This window comes from Neofelis nebulosa, chromosome 7 (genome assembly GCF_028018385.1).
Source record: "Neofelis nebulosa isolate mNeoNeb1 chromosome 7, mNeoNeb1.pri, whole genome shotgun sequence".
NCBI lineage: Eukaryota > Metazoa > Chordata > Mammalia > Carnivora > Felidae > Neofelis > Neofelis nebulosa.
Genome location: NC_080788.1, coordinates 138218656 through 138238911, shown reverse-complemented (window position 1 = coordinate 138238911; position 20256 = coordinate 138218656). Strand labels below are relative to the sequence as shown.

General features: G+C 49.7%; 1 protein-coding gene across 1 annotated transcript; it reads left to right on the top strand.

Annotated features, from left to right (window-relative positions):
- Nucleotides 1–4973: 4973 nt before the first annotated feature.
- SERPINA6 (serpin family A member 6) lies at nucleotides 4974–18792 on the top strand. Its single transcript, XM_058740179.1, has 4 exons — nucleotides 4974–5709; nucleotides 11913–12183; nucleotides 16810–16957; nucleotides 18369–18792. Exons 1-4 carry the CDS (start codon nucleotides 5100–5102, stop codon nucleotides 18552–18554), a joined length of 1215 nt encoding a protein of 404 aa, XP_058596162.1. The 5' UTR covers nucleotides 4974–5099; the 3' UTR covers nucleotides 18555–18792.
- Nucleotides 18793–20256: the final 1464 nt, after the last annotated feature.

The following is a 20256-nucleotide window of genomic DNA, read 5'->3' as shown; positions in this document are numbered from 1 at the left end:
CTCTGGCTGCAGAGGGGAGGGAGGGCTCCGCGGAACAGGGGCAAGGACACCAGGGAGGGGCGGCTGCTAATCCTGGAAGAGGTGACAGGCCCCAGACGTGGACTGTGCTCTGAGACTAGAACAAGGAAGCGAATACCAGAAAATCAGAAGGTCAAAGGGGGAAAGGCCAGTGGTGGGTATTATTACCAACTCTATAATTATACTGAGGAAACTGAGGCAGAGTTTAAACAGTCCACGCATGTCACCTGGTTCATAAATAGCAATGCTGGGCTCCTAATGCAGCGTGGCCTCCCACAAGACCAGGAAAATGAAAGCCAGGCAGCCGAGAAGGGAGGGGAGGGCAACAGGGCTGTTGTCAAAGCAGGAAAGGAAAGAAGCAGGGAGCACAGGGCAGGGAACTTCAGCAGGACTTGTCCCACCACACGGAGGGGGACACGCAGGAGTGTGGAGGGGCCTGGAAGAGGGGTGGGGGTGGGAGTTGCATCTGTCGCTCACGAGGTGCTGGTTTTGGAGCATGCCAGGGCCTCGGGGTGTTCCAGAACAGACCAGTGGTCCCCAAATCAGAGTGCACCACGTTCTCCTGGGGGTACTGTCTTCACTGTGGGCTCCCAGCCCCCTTCCAGAATGGTGGGTCCCCTAGGCGGGGCAGTGCAGGGGGTCCTGCTCCTTCTTCTTTACTGGGATACAGGTAGCTCCCTAAAGCACAGGGGAGCTGGGGACCAGCAGCCCTGCAGGTAGAACGTTCACTTACTGGTTTTGACCTTGGCTGCATTTTTTTTAATTGCTCTTACCAAACATCTTTGAAAATGGTCTGTATGTCTTTTTCTCCTTAATTTTCTTTTTTTTTCTTTTAGCATTTCTTTATTATTTTTTGAGAGACAGAGAAACAGAGTGTGAACGGGGGAGGGGGAGAGGGAAAGAGGGAGACGCAGAATCCCCAGCAGGCTCCAGGCTCTGAACTGTCAGCACGGAGCTCGACGTGGGGCTCAAACTCACGAGCCGTGAGATCATGACCGGAGCCGAAGTCAGACGCTCAACCGACTGAGCCACCCAGGAGCCCCTTCCTTAAGTTTCTTATAGTGATAAAATATACAAAAGATTGATCTTTTAAATTATTTTCAAATGTACAGTTCAGTGGCATTATGTACCTCCATACTGTTGTGCAGCCGTTCCCAGCATCCATATAACACTGTGAAATAAAAGAAAGAATATATATCGGTCCCTGCCCCCGGTTGCTGATACCGAGCTCCTAAAATCCTTGTAATTTCCTAAGTGATAAGAGCATCGGGAGCAACTCACGTTCTAATATTTGGTCTCTGCCCCTGGTTCCTGATGCAGAGTTCCTAAATCCCTTGGAACTTCCTGGGCGGTAGCAGTGTCTGTTGTTCTAATGAGGTGACTTTTGATAGGGGCCTGGATAGCTTCAGGATGGGGCTGGTCCAGGAAAGAGCAAGCCATGATCAGAAGCTTGGAATTTTCAGTCTCACCGCCCCCCCCCCCCGCCCCGCCTTTCTCTGGGAAGAGGCGAGGGGTTGAAGATGGAGTTAATCATCCATCCTGCCTCTGTGATGACGCTTCCATAAAAATCCCATAGTTTGGGGGTCAGAGAGCTTCTGGATCGGTGAACACATCTGCGTGCTGACCACGCCAGCTCCCCAGAGACAGGAGCTCCTGTGCTTGGGACCCTTCTGGACCTCGCCCTATAAATCTCTTTGTCTGGCTGTTGATTCATACTCCTTATTCTGTCCTTTATTATAAACTGTAAGTAAGTGTTTCCCTGAGTTCTGTGAGCCCGGTCTAGCAAATTATCAAACCCGGTGAGATGGTCGTGGGAACCTTGATTTACAGCCAGTCAGAAGTACAGGGTGACAAGCTGGGACTTGTGATTGGCATCTGAAGTCAGGGGTGGGCAGTCTTGTGGGAGCTGAGAGCCCTTAACCTGCAGGGGTGGATAGTGTCAGAATTGAGTTACACTGTAGGGCATCCAGCTGGTGGTGGAGAATTGCCCGGGGTGTGGAAAACCCTCATACTTGGCGTCAGAGGGAAGCGTGGCAGTCGGGCGAGAGGAAAGGAGAAACACAGGAGTGTTTTCTTTATACAACCACCTTTTATTTATCTTTTCATCCATTGATGGACATTTGGATTGTATGCATTTTTTGTTGTTGTTGTTACTGTGAATAATGCCGTTGTGAACATCGGAGTGTACAAATATCTGCTCAAATCTCTGCTTCCAATTTTTTTGTGTATATGCTCAGAAGAATCGCTAGGTCATATGGTAACTCTGTGTTTAGTTTTTTGAGGCACTGCTGTTGTCTTTTCCACCCGGCTACACCATTTACCATTCCCACCAGCAAGGTACAGGGTCTCCAAGTCCTCCATATCCAACACCTGTTTTCTGTTTGGCTGTTGCGGTTCGGTTTGATTTTTGAAATAGCCACGCTAATGGGTCTGAGTTGTATCTCATTGTGGTTTTGATTTGCATTTCCCCAATGACGTCAATGTGAGCATCTCTTCACGTGCCTGTTGGCCATCTGTATACCTTCTTTGAAGAGATGTGTGCTCAACATCTTGGCCCATTTTTTGAATTGGATTTTTTTTTATTTTTTTGTAGTCGAGTTTTTCTCTACTCTGGATGTTTGTCGTTTATCGGATATGGCATTTGCAAATATTCTCCCCCATTTTGTGGGTTGCCTTTCTACTCTATTGAGTGAACAAGAATTTTTAAAGAATCCAGTATGTCTAATTTTTCTTTTGTTGCTTGTACCTTTAGTGTCATGTCCAAGAAATCATCACTAAATCCAGTGTCACGAAGTATTCTCTCTCTGTTTTCTTCTGAGTTTTATTTCTCCCTTACGTTGAGGAATGTAAGAATCAGGAAGTATGAGATCTCCAACTCTGTTCTTCTTTCTAAAGCCCATTTTTGGCTATTCAAGTTCCCTTGAGATTCTCTGCGAATTCTTGTACATCTAGAATGGATTTTCCTATTTCTGCACATTGCATCATTGGGATTTTGATAAGGATTGCGTCAAATCAGTAGATGTCTTAGGGTAATATTGACAACTTTAAGAATATTAAGTCCTCCAATCCATGAACACAGCATGTCTGTTCATTTATTTATCTCTTCTGTAGTTTCTTTCAGCCACGTTTTGCAGTTTTCAGTGCACAAGTCTTATACCTCCTTAGTTAACTCCTAAGTATTTTATTCTTTTTGATACTATTGTAAATGGAATTGTTTTGTTAATTTCCTTTCCAGCTTGTTCGTTGTTAGTATATGGAAACAGAACTGATTAGTGTGTGTGTGTGTGTGTGTGTTGATTTTGTAGCCTGTCACTTTGCTGAATTTATTTATTGGTTCTAGCAGAGCTTTTGTAGAATCTTTAGTGTTTTCCACATGTTTCTGTGATGTTGATCAGGTTGCCTATGAGCAGAGATAATTTCACTTCTTCCTTTCCAATTTGGATGCCTTTTATTTCTCTTTCTTGCCTAATTTCTCTGGCTAGAGCTTCCAGGACTGCGTTAAGTAGAAAAGGCAAAAGCAGGCATCACGCCTCGTTCCAAATCTTAGATGAAAAGTTTTCAATCTTTCACCATGACATTAGCTGTGGGCCTTTCATATATGTTGTTTTTTTTTTTTTTTAATTTTATTGAAGTGCTTTCCTTTAGTCCTAGTTTGCTAAATGCTTTTATCTTGAAAGGCTGTGTGGAATAATGCCAAAGTTGATGCTTTTTCTGCATCAACTGAGATGATCGTGGTCTTTTTTTTTCTTCGTCCTGTTAATGTGCTATAGCACATTGGTTGATTTTTACATGTGGAACCATCCTTGCATTCCAGAAATAAATCCCACTTGGTCATAGTGTGTAATCCTGTTAATGTACTGCTGAATTCTAGTTGCTAGGATTTTGCTGATGATTTTTACGTCAATGCTCATAAGCAATATTTATCTGTAGTTTTCTTTCTTTCTAGGTTCTCTGTCTGGATTTGGTATGGTTACCATGGAAATTACGTTTAACCCCCTAAAGTTATAACATTCTCACTTTAATTTATGCCAGCTTAATTTCAACAGCATACAAAAACCTTGTTCCTGTGCAGCTCCATACCGCCCATCCTTTCAGTTGCTTAAGTCACAAATCACATCTTCATTCGTTGTGTATCCAAAAACATAGACTAATAATTGCTTTTCATGGATTTGTCTTTTAAATCATATCAAAAATTAAAAGTGGAGTTAGAAAGCAAAATTACAATAATACAAGTTTTTCTAATTGCTCATATATTTACCTTCACAAGAGATTTTATTTCTTCCTATAGATGGTATTTATTTATCCTTTCATTTCAACCAGAAGGGCTCCCTTCAGCATTTCTTACAGGTGAGGTCTAGTGGCAATGAACTCCCCCAGCTTTTGTTCATCTGGGACTGTCTAGATTTCTCCCTCATTGTTAAGGGATGGTTTTACCCAGGCACCTGGTGGCTCAGTCGGTTAAGCATTCGACTTCGGCTCAGGTCATGATGTCACCGTTCCCAAGTTCGAGCCCCGCATCGGGCTCTGCGCTGATAGCTTAGAGCCTGGAGCCTTTTTCCGATTCTCTCTGTCTCTGCCCCTGCCCCACTCATGCTCTGTCTATCTCTCAAAAGTAAATAAACATTAAAAAAAATTTTTGAAAGGATTGTTTTGCCAGGTACAGGATTCTTAGTTGATAGTTTTCTTCTTTCAGTTCTTTGAATGTATCACTTGGTCAGATATTTAACCTTCCTGGGCCTCCCTTTCTGCCTACGTCAAATCATAATAATAATACCTACTTGATTTGTTTGTCAGTGAGGATTAAATGAGAAATATAGGCAAAACACATAGGTCAGCATTGGGCGCCTGGTAGGTACTTGATAAATCATAGCAGGTATAATCATACTTTCAGGTGAGGAAGTTGAGGCCCAGAGTCCTAACTTGCCCCAGGTCACACAGCCAATGGGGAGGAAGGAACTGAGGCTTGAATGGGGCCTTCCATGGGGTCTTCTGCCCACCTTTTCGCCATGCCCCACTGCCTTGGAGGCCCCACATTGTCTAATGAGCGTTCCTGATTTGGCAGGGCTGGACCATCCTGGACAATGCTGCTTTCCCTGTGCACCTGTTTCCTCTGGCTATCCACCAGTGACCTCTGGACCGTCCAGGCTCAGGACCCCGACACCGATGTGAGCACAAGGAGCCCTCACCGGGACTTGGCTCCAAACAATGTTGACTTTGCCTTTACCCTATATAGGCATCTAGTGGCTTCAGCTCCTGGCGAGAATGTCTTCATCTCTCCCTTGAGCATCTCCATGGCCTTAGCTATGTTGTCCCTGGGCGCCCGTGGCTACACACGGGCCCAGCTTCTCCAGGCCCTGGGCTTCAACCTCACCAAGACATCCGAAGCTGAGATCCACCAGGGTTTTCAGCACCTTCACCATTTCCACAAGGAGTCAGACGCCACACTGGAGATGGCTATGGGTAACGCCTTGTTCCTTGACCGCAGCCTGGAGCCGCTGGAGTCGTTCTCAGCAGACAGCAAGCACTACTATGGGTTGGAGGTCTTGGCTACGGATTTCAAGGACTGGGCTGGAGCCAGCAGACAAATCAATGAGTATATCGAAAATAAGACCCATGGGAAAATTGTGAACTTGTTATCGAAGCTGGATAGTTCAGCCACGCTCGTCCTGGTCAACTACGTCTTCTTCAAAGGTACCCCCCCCCCCCCGCCCCACCCATCCCATTGCCAAGAACAGTAAGAGCCATCAAAACCCAGGGTGCATTCTTGGGCAAAATCTTGGATTTTACAAAGCACATTTTCATCTGGGAATCTCTGTCTTCACCACAGTCCTCTTAGGAAAGTAGAATGATACCATCTTACAAATGTTCAAAATGACACCTAGAAGAATTGAGCCACTCACCCAAGCTCCGGTAGGTTCATTCAAGGCCCAAACATGTAATGGTGAACAGTCCGACCGCCCCGTGGTCTACGTATGTTGTCTGAGTGCTGGCCGGGAGTCGGGCACTGGGCCAGGGGCTGGAAGCCCAGCCAGACACAGCCCGTGCCCCCCAGAAACTCCCCCCAGATGGCCCCCAGGCTACACACACCCCCAGAATTCACAGCCAGCTCTGACCAAGTCCCATCTCAACCAAACTCCAGCCCTTCCTCCCCAGTTTGGAGCAGGGTGTTCCCAAGTTCTTGTTCATAGAAGTCACCATGGGGACTTGTTAAAATTATAGATTCCAGAGCCCATGCTAGACGTACTGAAGCAAAACTGCTGGAAGAAAGTCCCAGAAGTTTGCATTTTTAACAAGGCCCCCTCCCCCAATCGTATTTATGATCAGATAATTTGGGGATACATTATTCTTTTTTTTAATTTTTTTTAATGTTTATTTATTTTTGAGAGACAGAGAGAGTGTGTGTGAGTGGGGGAAGGGCAGAGAGAGAGGGAGACACAGAACCTGAAGCAGGCTCCAGGCTCTGAGCCGTCAGCATAGAGCCTGACGCGGGGCTCGAACTCGTGAACTGAGAGATCATGACCTGAGCCAAAGTCGGACCCTTAACCGACTGAGCCGCCCAGGCGCCCCAAGGGATACCTTATCCTTGAGAATAAAATCTACAATCCTTAGTCTACGGCAGTGGTTCTTAACCCAGGGTAATCTCCACCTCCTCCTTCCACCCTCAGGGACACTTGGCAGTGTCTGGAGACATTTTGGGTTGTCACAACTGCGGGTACAGTGGGGTGTGCTCTTGGCATCTAGTAAGTAGAGGCCAGAGAGGCCGCTAAGCCTCCTACAATGCACAGGACAGCCCCCACAATGATATCTGCCCCAGAGTGGCTATCATCCCAAGGCTGAGGACCCTGGCCTAGAGACATCTGCTTCTCTGTCCTCTCTAGCCTCGCATCTCAACGTTTTCCCTTTTCGAACTTCCCAACACACAGCACGCTCACACACACACACACACACACACACAGCGTGCACGTGAGCGCACGCGCACACACCTGTACACACACACGTGTGCACACAGAGCAATTACACGCGCAGGCACACCTTAACACACACAGCACGCCCACACACACATGCACACGTGCACAGTGTCCAACCACACCGAGTTCCTTCCGGTCCGGGAGCACGCCTGTCCTCATGGAAGCCTGAATTAATTCCCTATGGCTGCTGTAACAAACCACCACAAACACGGTGGCATAAAACAACGTGGACTTATTATCTTAACAATGCTGGAGGTCAGAAGTCCAAAATGGGTCACGCGGCGGTTAAAGTAAAAGTGTTGGCAGGGCTACGTTCCTTCCGGAGGCTCCAAGGAAGAATCGGTTCCTTGCCCTTCCCAGCTTCTAGAAGCCACCTGCGTTCCTTGGCTGCTGGGCCCTTCGTTTGCTCTTAAAGCCCGTTAGCACATGACCATGACCTCTCCTCTGCCCCTGCCCCTCCCACCATCCTCTTCCACTCTTAAGCAAACCCTTGTGATGATACTGGGCCCACCTGGATAATCCAGAATGATCTCCTCCTCTCTAGATCGCCGGATTGGCAACCTTAATGTCCTCTTGCCATGTAACATAACAGAGTCACGGGTTCCATGAATTAGGATGTGGGCATATTTGGGCGGCCATTCTGCCTGCCGCAAAACCCATACTCTTTCTGTCCCCTGAGCCGCCCCCCAACCTGCCTGCGCCAAAAACTTCTTCCCACTCATCAAATCTTGGCTCAAAAGTTACCTCCTCCATGAAGCCTCCCCTGATTCCCTCAGGCAAATCCTTGCTTCTCGTGAGCACCCCCTACAGTCTCCCCACACCTCATTTTTAACAAACATCTTGTTAGACCTTATAAGCCTGCGCTCAGGTGGTTCGGTCTCAGTTAACCAGTCATATTTGAAGAAATGCAAGTGAAACGGGGGGAAAAGGTAATAACCACATTTAATATGTATCTCTCAACAACCTCAAAGCTCATCCAGATCATAGTCTCCAGAAAGAATCCTCACTTGCCCTTTTCTCTTCTCTCCAACTCCTACTCAGTGCCCCCCGTTAGCCAACCGCACCCCCCCTCCCAGCTCTATGCTACCTGGACAGACTTACCGTCATGTTAAGCCCCCCTCCTTCTGTCCTCCATCCTCCGCACCAGCCTGGAGGCCCACCTGGCAGCGATGTCCCTCCCGGGAGGGTGTGAGGCTGACCCGGCCAAGGCAGCAATTTTTTTCCCTCCACTTTTACTGAGACATAATTAGTTTATAACATTGCCTGCGTTCAAGACCTACAGCGTGATGACTTGATATACGCACAAACTGCAAAATGACCCCCAAGATGAGGCGAGCTGACACCCACATCCCCTCACGTGGTAGGAGTTCTAGGTTTTTAGATTCTACATACCTGTGAGATCATACAGTATTTGTCTTCCTGTGTCCGACTCATTTCACTTAGGATAATGCCTTCAAGATTCATCCATATGGTCACAAATGGCAGGTTTTCCTTCTTTTTTCTGTAGCTAAATAATATCCCTGTGTGTGTGTGTGTGTGTGTGTGTGTGTGTGTGCACGCGTTTTCTTTACCCATCCATCCATCCATCAGTGGACACCTAAGTTGCTTCTGCATCTCGGTTACTGTCAATAACGCTGTGACGGACATAGTACAGATAATGTCTTTATCTCTTTGAGATGGTGAGTGAATTTCCTTCTGATGTATTCCCAGGAGTGAGATTGTTGGATCATATGGAATTTCCGTTTTTAACTTTTTGAGGAACCTCCCTACCGTTTTCCACGTAAAATCGGCTGCACCGATCTGCGTTCCCGCCCGCAGGGCACGAGGGCTCCTTCTTCTCCACATCCTCACCAACCCTTGTTCTCTCTCGTCTTTTTGCCACTAGCCACACGCACGGGTGGGAGGTGATAGCTCATGTGGCTTTGATTGGATTTCCCTGGCGATGAGGGATGTGGGGCCCCTTTCCATGTACCTGTTGGCCATTCGTACGTCTTCTGTGGGAAAATACCTATTCAAGGCCTCCGCTCATTTTTTAGTTGAATTATTTGCTTTCTGCTATCAAAGTATATGAGCTCCTTATATATGGGGGATAGTAGCCCCTTATCCAATATGCAGTCTGCAAATGTTTTCTTCCATTCTGTAGGCCGCCTCTCGTTGTGTTGATTGTATCTTTGGCTGTGCAGGAGCTTTTTAGTTTGAGGTGTCCCTCTGGTTTATTTCTCCTTTTGTTGTTTGCGATTCTGGAGTCATCTCCAAAAAGTCAGCACCAAAATCAGTGTCAGGGAGCTTCTTTTTCCCTATGTTTTCTAGCCTTATGGTTTCAGATTTTTTTTACGTTTATTTATGTATTTTGAGACGAAGGGGGCAGAGAGAGGAGAGAGAGAGAATCCCAAGCAGGCTCTGCACTGTCAGCACGGAGCCTGATGTGGGGCTCAGACTCACAAACTGCGCGATCATAAGCTGAGCCGAAGTCAAGAGTCGGATGCTTAACTGACTGAGCCACCCAGGTGCCCTATGGTTTCCGATCTTTAATTCACTTTGAGTTAACTTTTGCATGTGGTGTAGGATGTGGGTCCAGCTTCATTCTTTTGCATGAACACCCAGTTTTCCTAGCACCAGGTATTGAAGAGACTATCTTTTTCCATTGAGTTATCTCGGCTCCCTTGTCAAATATTAGTTGGCCCTTCAGGGTCTTTGGTGTTTCCATTCGTGTTCTTTACACTCAATCGCGGGAGGGTCAAGGACTCTGGAAATGTTTGCCCAGAAAGGTTTCCGAGTGCTCCCCCAAACTCCACAGGCCATCTCTCCCACAGACTGTGTGCTCCTGCCTGGTATCCTTGTCTCTTTGGAGGCCCCAGTGCCTTTGCACAGTGATTGGCACATGGCAGGAGCTCAACAGTGGTTGCATAGAGATTCTGACAGCACTTCCTTGGAAGCAGAGGGTAGTAAACCCAGGTACGGAGGAAGGGGTGCTCCGGGGCCCACGAGGGGGCTTGTGGGACAGCCGTCATTTGGTGACGTCATTTGGTGACGTCATCTGGAAGTTTCTCAATGTTCTCATGACCACAGTGGGACTGAGCTGATGGAAAAGAGTAGTTCTGGTGATAAAATCCAAACGGCTTTGGAAATAGAAATCTGAATGCGAGAGCCGACAGGGGCATGTGCTGCTTTGTTGTATACAGATTTTCTGGAACACAGCCAAACTAAGTGGCAAGCCCCTGTTTAAGCTGGGGCTACCCTAATATGTTTCCAGAAGGCCGGCATAATAAGTAGCAATGAGCAGTGGCATAGCTATCCGTCACTAAACTTAGGGCAGGCAAAGTGTCCCTGGCATGTCCCTTACTTAGTGGACTCTCTCGACAGCTTTTTTTCTTTTTTTTGAGAACACTAAAAATATCGTTAGAAGGTTTTCTGCAGGAATCATCCTTGCTCTCCCCAGTTCACCCCCATAAATTCTTAAGTTTCCCGACCCCGAGTTCTCATGGCCCGAGAACTTTCAAGGAAAAAAAAAATCCCCTAAAATAGAGGTCGGGCCCCATTCTGTATTTTGTTTTGTGCCCAAGGAAAAACCTAACCCTGAAAAAATTCACTTTTTTTTTTTTTTTTTTTTGCTGGAAGTCGGACAGGTAAGTGAACTAAGTGACCACTTAGTAAGTGAACCACTGCCTTCAGTCCAGGGGGTCCCAGGCCTCCCCTGGAGGATGGTTTGAAAGCCCTCAAATGATCCCACTTGCTGTGAGACAGCCAGGCTGCGATGTCACATTCAGGCACCAGGGAGGGGGCGGGGCATAGGCTCCAGGCCCCACCTCCACCCGGCCCTTTCCCCACCTCCACCCACCTCTCCCTACTGCCTCCCTTAGGAGCCCTTCACGGAGATTGAGGCTGAACAGAACAAGAGTTCTGGCCTTGTGGTCCGCAGATCCTGCAGGCGGCGGGATGGAGAGAGGCCTGCCTGGACCTCTGCTCTGGCCGCCACCTCCAGGCAGCCTCAGTTGGGACACAGAGACCTCACAAGGGCACCGGGGCTTTTGGGCCGAAGGCATCCAAGACACCGGGGACCCCCAGGATGCAGGGTCCCCAGTCATCTCCAGGCCTGGAGAGCACCGGAGGCCCTGGCGAGATCTGCCCACGTCTTTAAATATCCAGAGTTCTGTCACCTGGGAGAGCACTCACGGTTGCCTGGAATGAGCCCAGAAGGGTCGAAGGGGCTCAGCAGACAGGCCTCACGATCAGGCGGGCTTTGGCTCTCGAAGCAATTTTCTTCTCGTTAAGAGCTGACCAGTGGTGGAGAGTCTGGTCCGTGAAGGTAGTGAGCTCCCCATCACGAGGCAGGCAGAGAGGCTACGGGATGCCATTGCGGAACACGGCGGAGGGCTTCGAGTCCGGCCGCTGGTGTGAGCCTGTGACCTCAAGGGCATCTTATCCTGACTTTGCCCGCAGGAGATGGGGTGTGGCCCTCGGGGGAGTGGGCACGGTCCACGGGGGACCAGGGGGCCTGCTGGGCTTCTGTGGCTGACGTCAAGGCGCGGGGACGGGGCGGGCAGTCCCTTGCTCCAAACCTCCCCCACCCCTGACCTCGAATTCACAGCCCGAGTTCCATTCGACACGATTTCAGAGCCCTCCAATCTGGGATCCACTCCGGGCTCGGGTGGGAGGCAAAATCTGGTTTCCTGAATCCGACCCCCAAATCCAAGGCCCAGCATTCTCCTCTGTCCCCCTCCTCCTGTTTTTAGCAGCTCAGGAACAGAGTGAACCCTCAGTCCGTGCCAAGAGGTGGAGAATACAACAGGCTCAAAAGTGCCGGGGATTTCATACCTTACCGGGAACCTCCCGCCTCCCTGGTGGGGGCCGCGACCCGGCCTAGAGCTCTCGTGTCACCCACTCTCACGGGCCTGTCTCCTGCCCTCCCCCTCCCTCCTCTCCCAGGCATGTGGGCACACCCCTTCGACCCGGAAAGCACCAGGGAGGAGAACTTCTATGTGAACGAGAGCACCGTGGTGACCGTGCCCATGATGTTCCAGTCGAGCCCCACCAAGTACCTGAAAGACCGGGTGCTCCCCTGCCAGCTGGTACAATTGGAATACACGGGCAACGGGACCGTCTTCTTCATCCTCCCAGACGAGGGGAAGATGGACACAGTCATCGCCGCGCTGAGCAGGGACACCATTCAGAGGTGGTCTGAGTCGCTGACCATCAGGTAAGCCCTTGCCCTCCCCCTGGACCCGCCCTCCGGGGCTCATCGCTTTCCCGTCCGCTGGGTCCCCAGCGGCCTGAGGTTCTCCGACCGAGAGGTCACACCTGTTCATCCACCTGTCGGTTGACACTGAGATACGCTGGGGCAGTCCACAGAGCGAGGTGCCCCGTCCCTGGGAGGCTAACGGCTACCTTCTGCGTGATCACGTTTCTGATTTGTTGGCTTAAACCGTGTTCACCAAACTGCCCCCGGCCCCTCGCTTACCCGTTGTTATTATCTTGCTTCCCCTGAAATCAAGCACGGTTACCACTCCTGAGAGACCCCATAAAAAATACACCAAAATGACCGTTTCCTTCATCCCGGAGCCAACACACGGCTCAGTCGGTGAAGTGTCCGACTTCAGCTCAGGTCATGAGCTCAGTTCGTGAGTTCGAGCCCCACATCGGGCTCTGTGCTGACAGCTTGGGGCCTGGAACCTGCTTTGGGTTCCGTGTCTCCCTCTCTCTCTCTGCCCCTCCCCAGCTCTCTGGCTCTCTCTCTCTCTCTCTCAGTGTCTCTCAAAAATCAATAAATATTTAAAAAATTAAAAAAAAAAAAAAAAGAAAGAAAGAAAGTAAGGACCGAGGTAGGTAATAAAGGAGTAAAGGAAAAGGGGTGAGGGGTGTATATGCCCACGGGCCAGTGGGGAGGGGGGAGGGACAACCAGCCAACGCGTGCCCAACCCGAGGCCCACGCAAGGGGTGCGGACTCAGGGAGGGTTGACTGCGCATGGGAGCTGGGAACGAATGATGCGTGATGAATGAATGAATGAATGGACGAACGAACTCATTTTCCCCCCCTCAGGCACCTCTGAGTTAGACGGCAATCAAAATCATGGTCACCTTGGAGGAGGGGATAGATGTTCTTGAACGTGATCCTCACTCTCGTGACATTGCAGTTGTGTCTGTGTGCAAGCAATCTGAGCAGCACCATCAGCGTGGGCCCTGGCGGGGCGTGGGGCGATGCAGACCGTAAGGGCAAAGGGGACGCAGGGGAGGAAGGGGACACTGGGGTCTGGAGTAGTCAGGAAGGCTTCCAGAACAGATGCCATTTCTCTCCTTTCCTTTCCTTTCCTTTTTCTTTCTTTCTTTTTCTTTCTTTCTTCCTTCCTTTCTTCTTTCTTTCTTTCTTTCTTTCTTTCTTTTTCTTTCTCTTCCTTCCTTTCTCCTTTCTTTCTTTCTTTCTTTCTTTCTTTCTTTCTTTCTTTCCTTCTTCTCTTTCTTCCTTCCTTTCTCCTTTCTTTCTCCTTTCTTTCTCTTTCTTCCTTCCTTTCTCCTTTCTTTCTTTCTCTTTCTTCCTTCCTTTCTCCTTTCTTTCTTTCTTCCTTTCTTTCTTTCTTTCCTTCTCCTTTCTTTCTTCCTTTCTTTCTTTCTTTCCTTCTCCTTTCTTTCTTCCTTCCTCTCTCCTTTCCTTTTTTCTCCTTTCTTTCTTTCTCTTCCTTCCTTTCTCCTTTCTTTCTTCCTTTCTTTCTTTCTTTCTTTCCTTCTTTCTTTCTCTTTCTTCCTTCCTTTCTCCTTTCTTTCTTTCTCCTTTCTTTCTCTTCCTTCCTTCCTCCTTTCTTTCTTCCTTTATTTCTTTCTTTCTTTCCTTCTCCTTTCTTTCTTCCTTCCTTTCTCCTTTCTTTCTTTCTTTCTCCTTTCCTTCTCTTTCTTCCTTCTTTTCTCCTTTCTTTCTTTCTCCTCTCTTTCTTTCTTTCTTTCTTTCTTCCTTTCTCCCTTCTTTCTTTCTCCTTTCTTTCTTTCTCTTCCTTCCTTTCTCCTTTCTTTCTTTCCTTCTTTCTTTCTCTTTCTTCCTTCCTTTCTCCTTTCTTTCTTTCTTTCTCCTTTCTTTCTCTTCCTTCCTTCCTTCCTCCTTTCTTTCTCCTTTCTTTCTTTCTGTTTTTTCTTTCTTTCTCTTTCTTCCTTCTTGCCATTTCTTTCTTTTCTTCCTTCCCTTCTCCTTCCTTCCTTTCTTTTCTTTCTCTCTTTCAATACACATAACTTTTTTAAAAATTTTTTTTAATGTTTATTTTTTTTTTTGAGAGAGAGAGACAGACAGACAGAATGTGAGCAGGGGAGGGGCAGAGAGCAGAAGACAGAATTTGAAGCAGCCTCCAGGCTCTGAGCTGTCAGCACAGAGCCCGATGCCGGGCTCGAACTCACGAACCGAACCGTGAGATCATGACCTGAGCCGAAGTCACTCGCTTAACCAACTGAGCCACCCAGGCGCCCCTCTTTCAATACACACAAATGGAAGCAGCAGCTTAGACCATGTACTAGGCTAAGCAGAAAGGATAGAAGGTGGATAGGACAAAAGATGGACTTCAAAGACATGCAAAGAAACACAGATTCTGCTGGAATTAATACTGTACAATGACGTCAGTTCTGTCCTCGCGGGACCAGAAAGGAGCTAAGTAAATGTTCGATGCTGAGGGAAGGGAGGATTGCTTGGCTGCCCCAGGGGACCACAGAAAGGGCTGCGGAGGGAATTGCTTTCCACTTGAACTGTGTGTTAAGCCCGAGGGCAAGTTCAGCCAGCGGAAGGGCCACCCAGAGAGTGCATGGGACAGGAAATGGCACAAACCCCGGCCAGGAGGCCGTGTCCCGGGGCACCCACAGGGCCAGGCAGCAACAGCAGCGAAAACTGAGACAAATTCTAGTTGAATGAAATTTGTAATCCAAGAGCTTCACTGGCAGAAAATCCAGGAAGAAGTTCTGCTATGTTAATACATGTGCGGGGTTTGGGTTTTATGGTTTCAAGTTATTTTTATTTCGAGTCGTAGCCTCAGAGAGCTGCTCAGGGCCGGGGCTTCTGGAGAGTTTAGTCCTATTCTGCGAGTGGACGTGGACGCCTGGGGTCTGACCTCACTCCAGCCGGGAAGAGCCGTGTGGTCAGCTCCGTGGTTCCCGGAGATGCCCTAGCGCTACGTGGGGCCCCAGAGTTGTCCTTAGTCCTGGACCCCTCGTACCTGACCTTTCGCATGGCCACGGGGGGGAGTGGGGTGGGTATGTGCGACCGTGAGCCTGTGTTTGGGCAACGTGAGGGATCCCTCGCTGCCTCCTTGCCCTTTCACTTGCCCCACCCCCACCCTTCCAAGGGAGCCCGGAATTCAGGAACGGCGTCCCAGGTGGTGGTTGTGCACCGTGGATCAAGCAAATTCTGGCTCCCTTTCTGTTGAAAATGAGAAGGATAATCTTTCTCTTTACACCAAAAATAAGCTCTTCACTAAAACACTTCAGCTTAAAAAACATTAATCAAAAACACATACTATTTTCTTCTAGATTTTTTTTTTTTTAAACAAACATCCAAGGCAGAATTTTGATTGGGCAGGAATTCTCTACTCCATCCACATGACACTCTGCTAGTCCTAGAAGTCAGACCCTAGGGGTCCTCACCTCCAGGCTTGTGTCACCCACTCTCCCACCTCACCCCTCCAATGATCACCTCCCCCCTCCCTGGAGCAGCACCCCTCAGGGTCCAGCTGTCTCCTACCTCCTAGGGAAGACTCATTGCCCCCACACACAGCTCGTGAGAGCCCTCTCTCCATCTCTCTTCCTTGTCCCTCCTTCCCTCTCCCTCCTCCCTCCCCTTCCTCCCTCCCCCTCCCTCTTTCCTCTGCCCTCCTCCCTCCCTTTCTCTCCCTCCCTCCCCCTCCTCCCTCCCCCTTCTTCCTCTGCCCTCCTCCCTCCCTGTCTCTTTCTCTCCCTCCCTCCCTCCCCCTCCTCCCTCCCCCCTTCTCCCTCTGCCCTCCTCCCTCCCTGGCTCTTTCTCTCCCTCCCTCCCTGCCCCTCCTTCCTCCCTCCCCCCTTCCCCCTTCCTCTGCCCTCCTCCTCTCTCTCTCTCTCTCTCTCTCCCCCTCCTTCCCTCTCTCTCTTCCCATGAGGCAATGGGGCTTTGAGGCAACTAGTCCTGACCTCTTCACAATTCTGCTGCTTCCCAGTGGTGTGACTTTGGGGAAATTCTTCAGCTTCTCTTGAGTTCAGTTCTCTCCATCTGGAAACTGAAGATGTTGGCTCCAACTCCTTGAGGTTGCATGAGTGAGTGTGTGTGTGTGTGTGTGTGTGTGTGTGCGCGCACACACACACACACACACACAGGCATTGGATGCGAATACAGAAGCTAGGAGACATCCACCAGGTTGATTACCCTCTAGGAGAGAAGTGCCCTCACGGCCCTGCCCCTGCGCTGTCTTGCTCTTTAAATGAGGACAAGCAAGGACTTGGCTAAAGCTACACAGCATTAGTGGCAATGCTGGGGCCAGGACCGTGCTCCCAGGGTGCTCCCCCCACCCCTCCCTTTCTGCAGGGGGTGCCTGGGGGACCACAAGGACTCCTTCAGGGACCCTCTTCTTCAATGTCCAGCTGTACCACAAGTGGAATCCACTCAGAGAAAGAGCCGAGAAGAAAAGATCGAGCAATTCAGAGGCCCAGAGAGGAAGCTCATGCATGTCATGGCGAAAGAGACAAAGCCTGCCTCTTGTTCTGTCCCTTCTCTTTTTCCCCAAAAGTGTGTCCGGCTGGGAGGCAGGGTCCGGAGGGGTCACAGAGGAAACGGAAGTCTCCTGGGAGGGGAAGTCTAACCCCATCTGCTTACCCCCTGCCCCCCGAGCAGCCAGGTGGACCTACACATCCCAAAGGTGTCCATCTCTGGAGACTACGACCTCAGGGCCATCCTGAAGGACATGGGCATTGCAGACTGGGTCAACAACGGGATGGATTTCTCCGGCATCACCCAAGAGGCCCAGCTGAAGGCGTCGAAGGTAAATGTCCCTAGAGCCGGTCTCCCTAGAGCCCCCCAAATTCACGGTACAAATATAATAAGCAACACGGAGCCCATTCACGAACGGGTCTCTGAGCCCCAGGTTGAGAGCCCCGGGTCTTGTCCACGCCCCTACTTTTATTTACAACAGGGCAAACGGAGGCTCCGCAGGGAAATGCGATGTCTCTAAGGTTACACGGAAGCTAGTGACAAGGGAGGGTCGCAGCCCAGGCGCGTGCCCCTTCCGCCGGGCCACACAGAGGGGGACAGGGTGGGAAACCAAGCCATCATGGCAGGACTGGGGGCGGCCGGTACCAAGAAGGGACCAGGGAAATGGGAAACGTCTGAGTGAAATCACATCGGCCCGTCTACCCGTTACACTCATGACCCTTCATCCGTCAGCTCTGTGTTCTGCTGGTCACTCCAGAACATAAGTATTGAACACCCAATCTGTGCCCCAAACTTCTAGACACTGGGTATGCCTGCGCTATTCTGACGGGGCCCTTCCCCCACGGGACCTCACAGTCCTGTGGGTGACAAAACCAGACGGGGGACAGGACAGAGTTCCAGAGGCAGCAGCCCCTCCCTCCAGCACACAGTATGTGCTGGATAAAACGCATACCGTGAAGGATTGAGTCAGCCAGCCCTGAGCCAATCTCTCGGGGGAGGAGCCTCTCTGTCTTGAGAAAGGTAGATGACCCCGCCCCCCCCCACCCCCCACGGCCACAGAGCTCGTCTCTTCCACTCGAAACCTCATTTCCCAGGACAAACCCCAGGGCTTCCCTGGCCCCGCTCAGCTTCCTCCTAGCTACGTGTGCCCATTTACGGAGCTTCTCAGAGCCTCCGGTTCCTCGCTGTCCAGCCGCTGAGAGGCACCGTCCCCTCGGATGTTGTTTATTAGTCAGTTCTGACCCACCCAAGGCTCCTGACGCGAGCCACTCCGGCATTTTGCTGATTTCAGAAATTCTCCCTAATTCTGATCACAACGAGAGACCGTTCAACGGTCCCTTTTCCACCCTGGGCAGGCCCAAGCACTTTGCATAAACTGGACCCTAGTATGTGACTAGTGGGGTGGAGGAGGGAGGTCTCCCTTTGCCCAGGACCCCGGAAGGAGTGCCTGATGTGGACACCGAAGTCCAGTTAGTACCATGAGCCCCCTAAACTCCCCGCGGCCGGCTCCACCTGCCCACTCTCTAGGGAAGAAGCCTAGGTGCCACCTGGGTTCCGGAGGTGGACAGACGTTGGCCCTAATCCCGGGGCCGCCACCTAGGGAGCCAGCAAGCGACCCTCTCTGAGCCTCAGCTTTGCCACCACAAACCGAGGGTGGGAGGGCTCAAAGCGAGGTGTGGAAAGCCCCCAACACACAGCAGGTGCACAACCCCCACCTTCCGCCCCCCCCCCCTCCCCGACAGGTGGTCCATAAGGCTATGCTGCAGCTGAGTGAGAGCGGCCTGGAGGCGGCTGCCCCCTTCGGGCTCACGCCGAAGGCGGCGTACAAGCCCCTTGCCGTCCACATCAACCGGCCCTTCATTGTCATGATCTTCGACCACTTCACATGGAGCAGCCTTTTCCTGGGCAAGGTTATGAATCCGACCTAACGGGGAGTCCCCCGGGGAGTCCCAGCACCGGCTGACTCTGCGCATCAGGGACCCCACAGACACGCTCTGGGCAGGGGGAGGGTCCCCCAGTCTTCTCCAGGCTCTTCTGTAGTGGGGCAGGTGACAAACTGGGATTGACCGTAATGAAACATTGTGCCGCTGTACTTCCCTGGCTTTGATCATTGTGCTCTGGTTATGCAACACATGGAAGCTGGGTGAAGGGCATATGAAAACACTACTGTTTTTGTAAATTTGTGTAAGTTTGACATTATTTCTAAAAAAGAAGAAATCATGCAGGCCAAAACACAACAGAAAGACATCTTTAAAATACTAATACACACACACACACACACACACACACACACACATCATAACACCTTTAAAAAAGAAAGAGAGGGGGGGGCGCCTGGGTGGCGCAGTCGGTTAGGCGTCCGACTTCAGCCAGGTCACGATCTCGCGGTCCGTGAGTTCGAGCCCCGCGTCAGGCTCTGGGCTGATGGCTCGGCTCGGAGCCTGGAGCCTGTTTCCGATTCTGTGTCTCCCTCTCTCTCTGCCCCTCCCCCGTTCATGCTCTGTCTCTCTCTGTCCCAAAAATAAATAAAAAACGTTGAAAAAAAAAATTAAAAAAAAAAAAGAAAGAGAGGGGTGCCTGGGTGGTTCAATCAGTTAAAGGTCCGACTCTCAATACCAGCTCAGGTCATGATCTCACGGTCGTGGGATCAAGCCCTGAATGCCCTGCTTGGGATTCTCTCTCTCCCTCTCCCTCTCTCTCTGCCGCTCCCCGGCTCACGATCTCTCGTCCTCTCTCAAAATAAATAAATAAACTTTAGGGGCGCCTGGGTGGCGCAGTCGGTTAAGCGTCCGACTTCAGCCAGGTCACGATCTCGCGGTCCGTGAGTTCGAGCCCCGCGTCAGGCTCTGGGCTGATGGCTCGGAGCCTGGAGCCTGTTTCTGATTCTGTGTCTCCCTCTCTCTCTGCCCCTCCCCCGTTCATGCTCTGTCTCTCTCTGTCCCAAAAATAAATAAAAAAATAAATAAATAAATAAACTTTAAAAAAGAAGCAAAGCAAAACAATCTTTCAAAAACGAAGTCAAAAATCAAGATTTTTTTTTTTATTGTTTAGAGAAACAAAAGCTGAGAAAGTTTGCCACCTTCGCTAAGAAAATTTTTAAGCAGTTCTTTAGGCTGAAACAAGATTCTAAATGGAAATTTGGACCCATACAAAAGGGTAAATATGCAAATATATATAAAATATTGTTTAAACATCTTTAAAATATAATTAACTGTCAAAAGCAAAAATAGTTACCAATTTAATGCTGCAAACTCCAAATGCTCGCTTTATCGCGGCTCTGCAAAAATGGATCTGGACAGGATATTAAGCTTTGTCAGTAGAGGGCGCTAGAGAAACGTTGCCCGAGGAAGAGGTTTACCCTCCTGGTTTGGGGCAAACAACATTACATGAGATAAAAGATAGATGATAGATAGATGATAGATGATAGATAGATACATAAATAGAAGACAGCTGGACAGATGATTGATGATAGATAACGGATGGATAGATAAGTATATATCTTGAGAAATAGGAATATCTTGAAATAGGAATACTCCCTTAAATATGCATATTTATACCTTTCATATGTATATGGAAGGTATATCTAGACCTGAATCCTCAAGCCATCATCTTAATAAGAAACACTAAAGG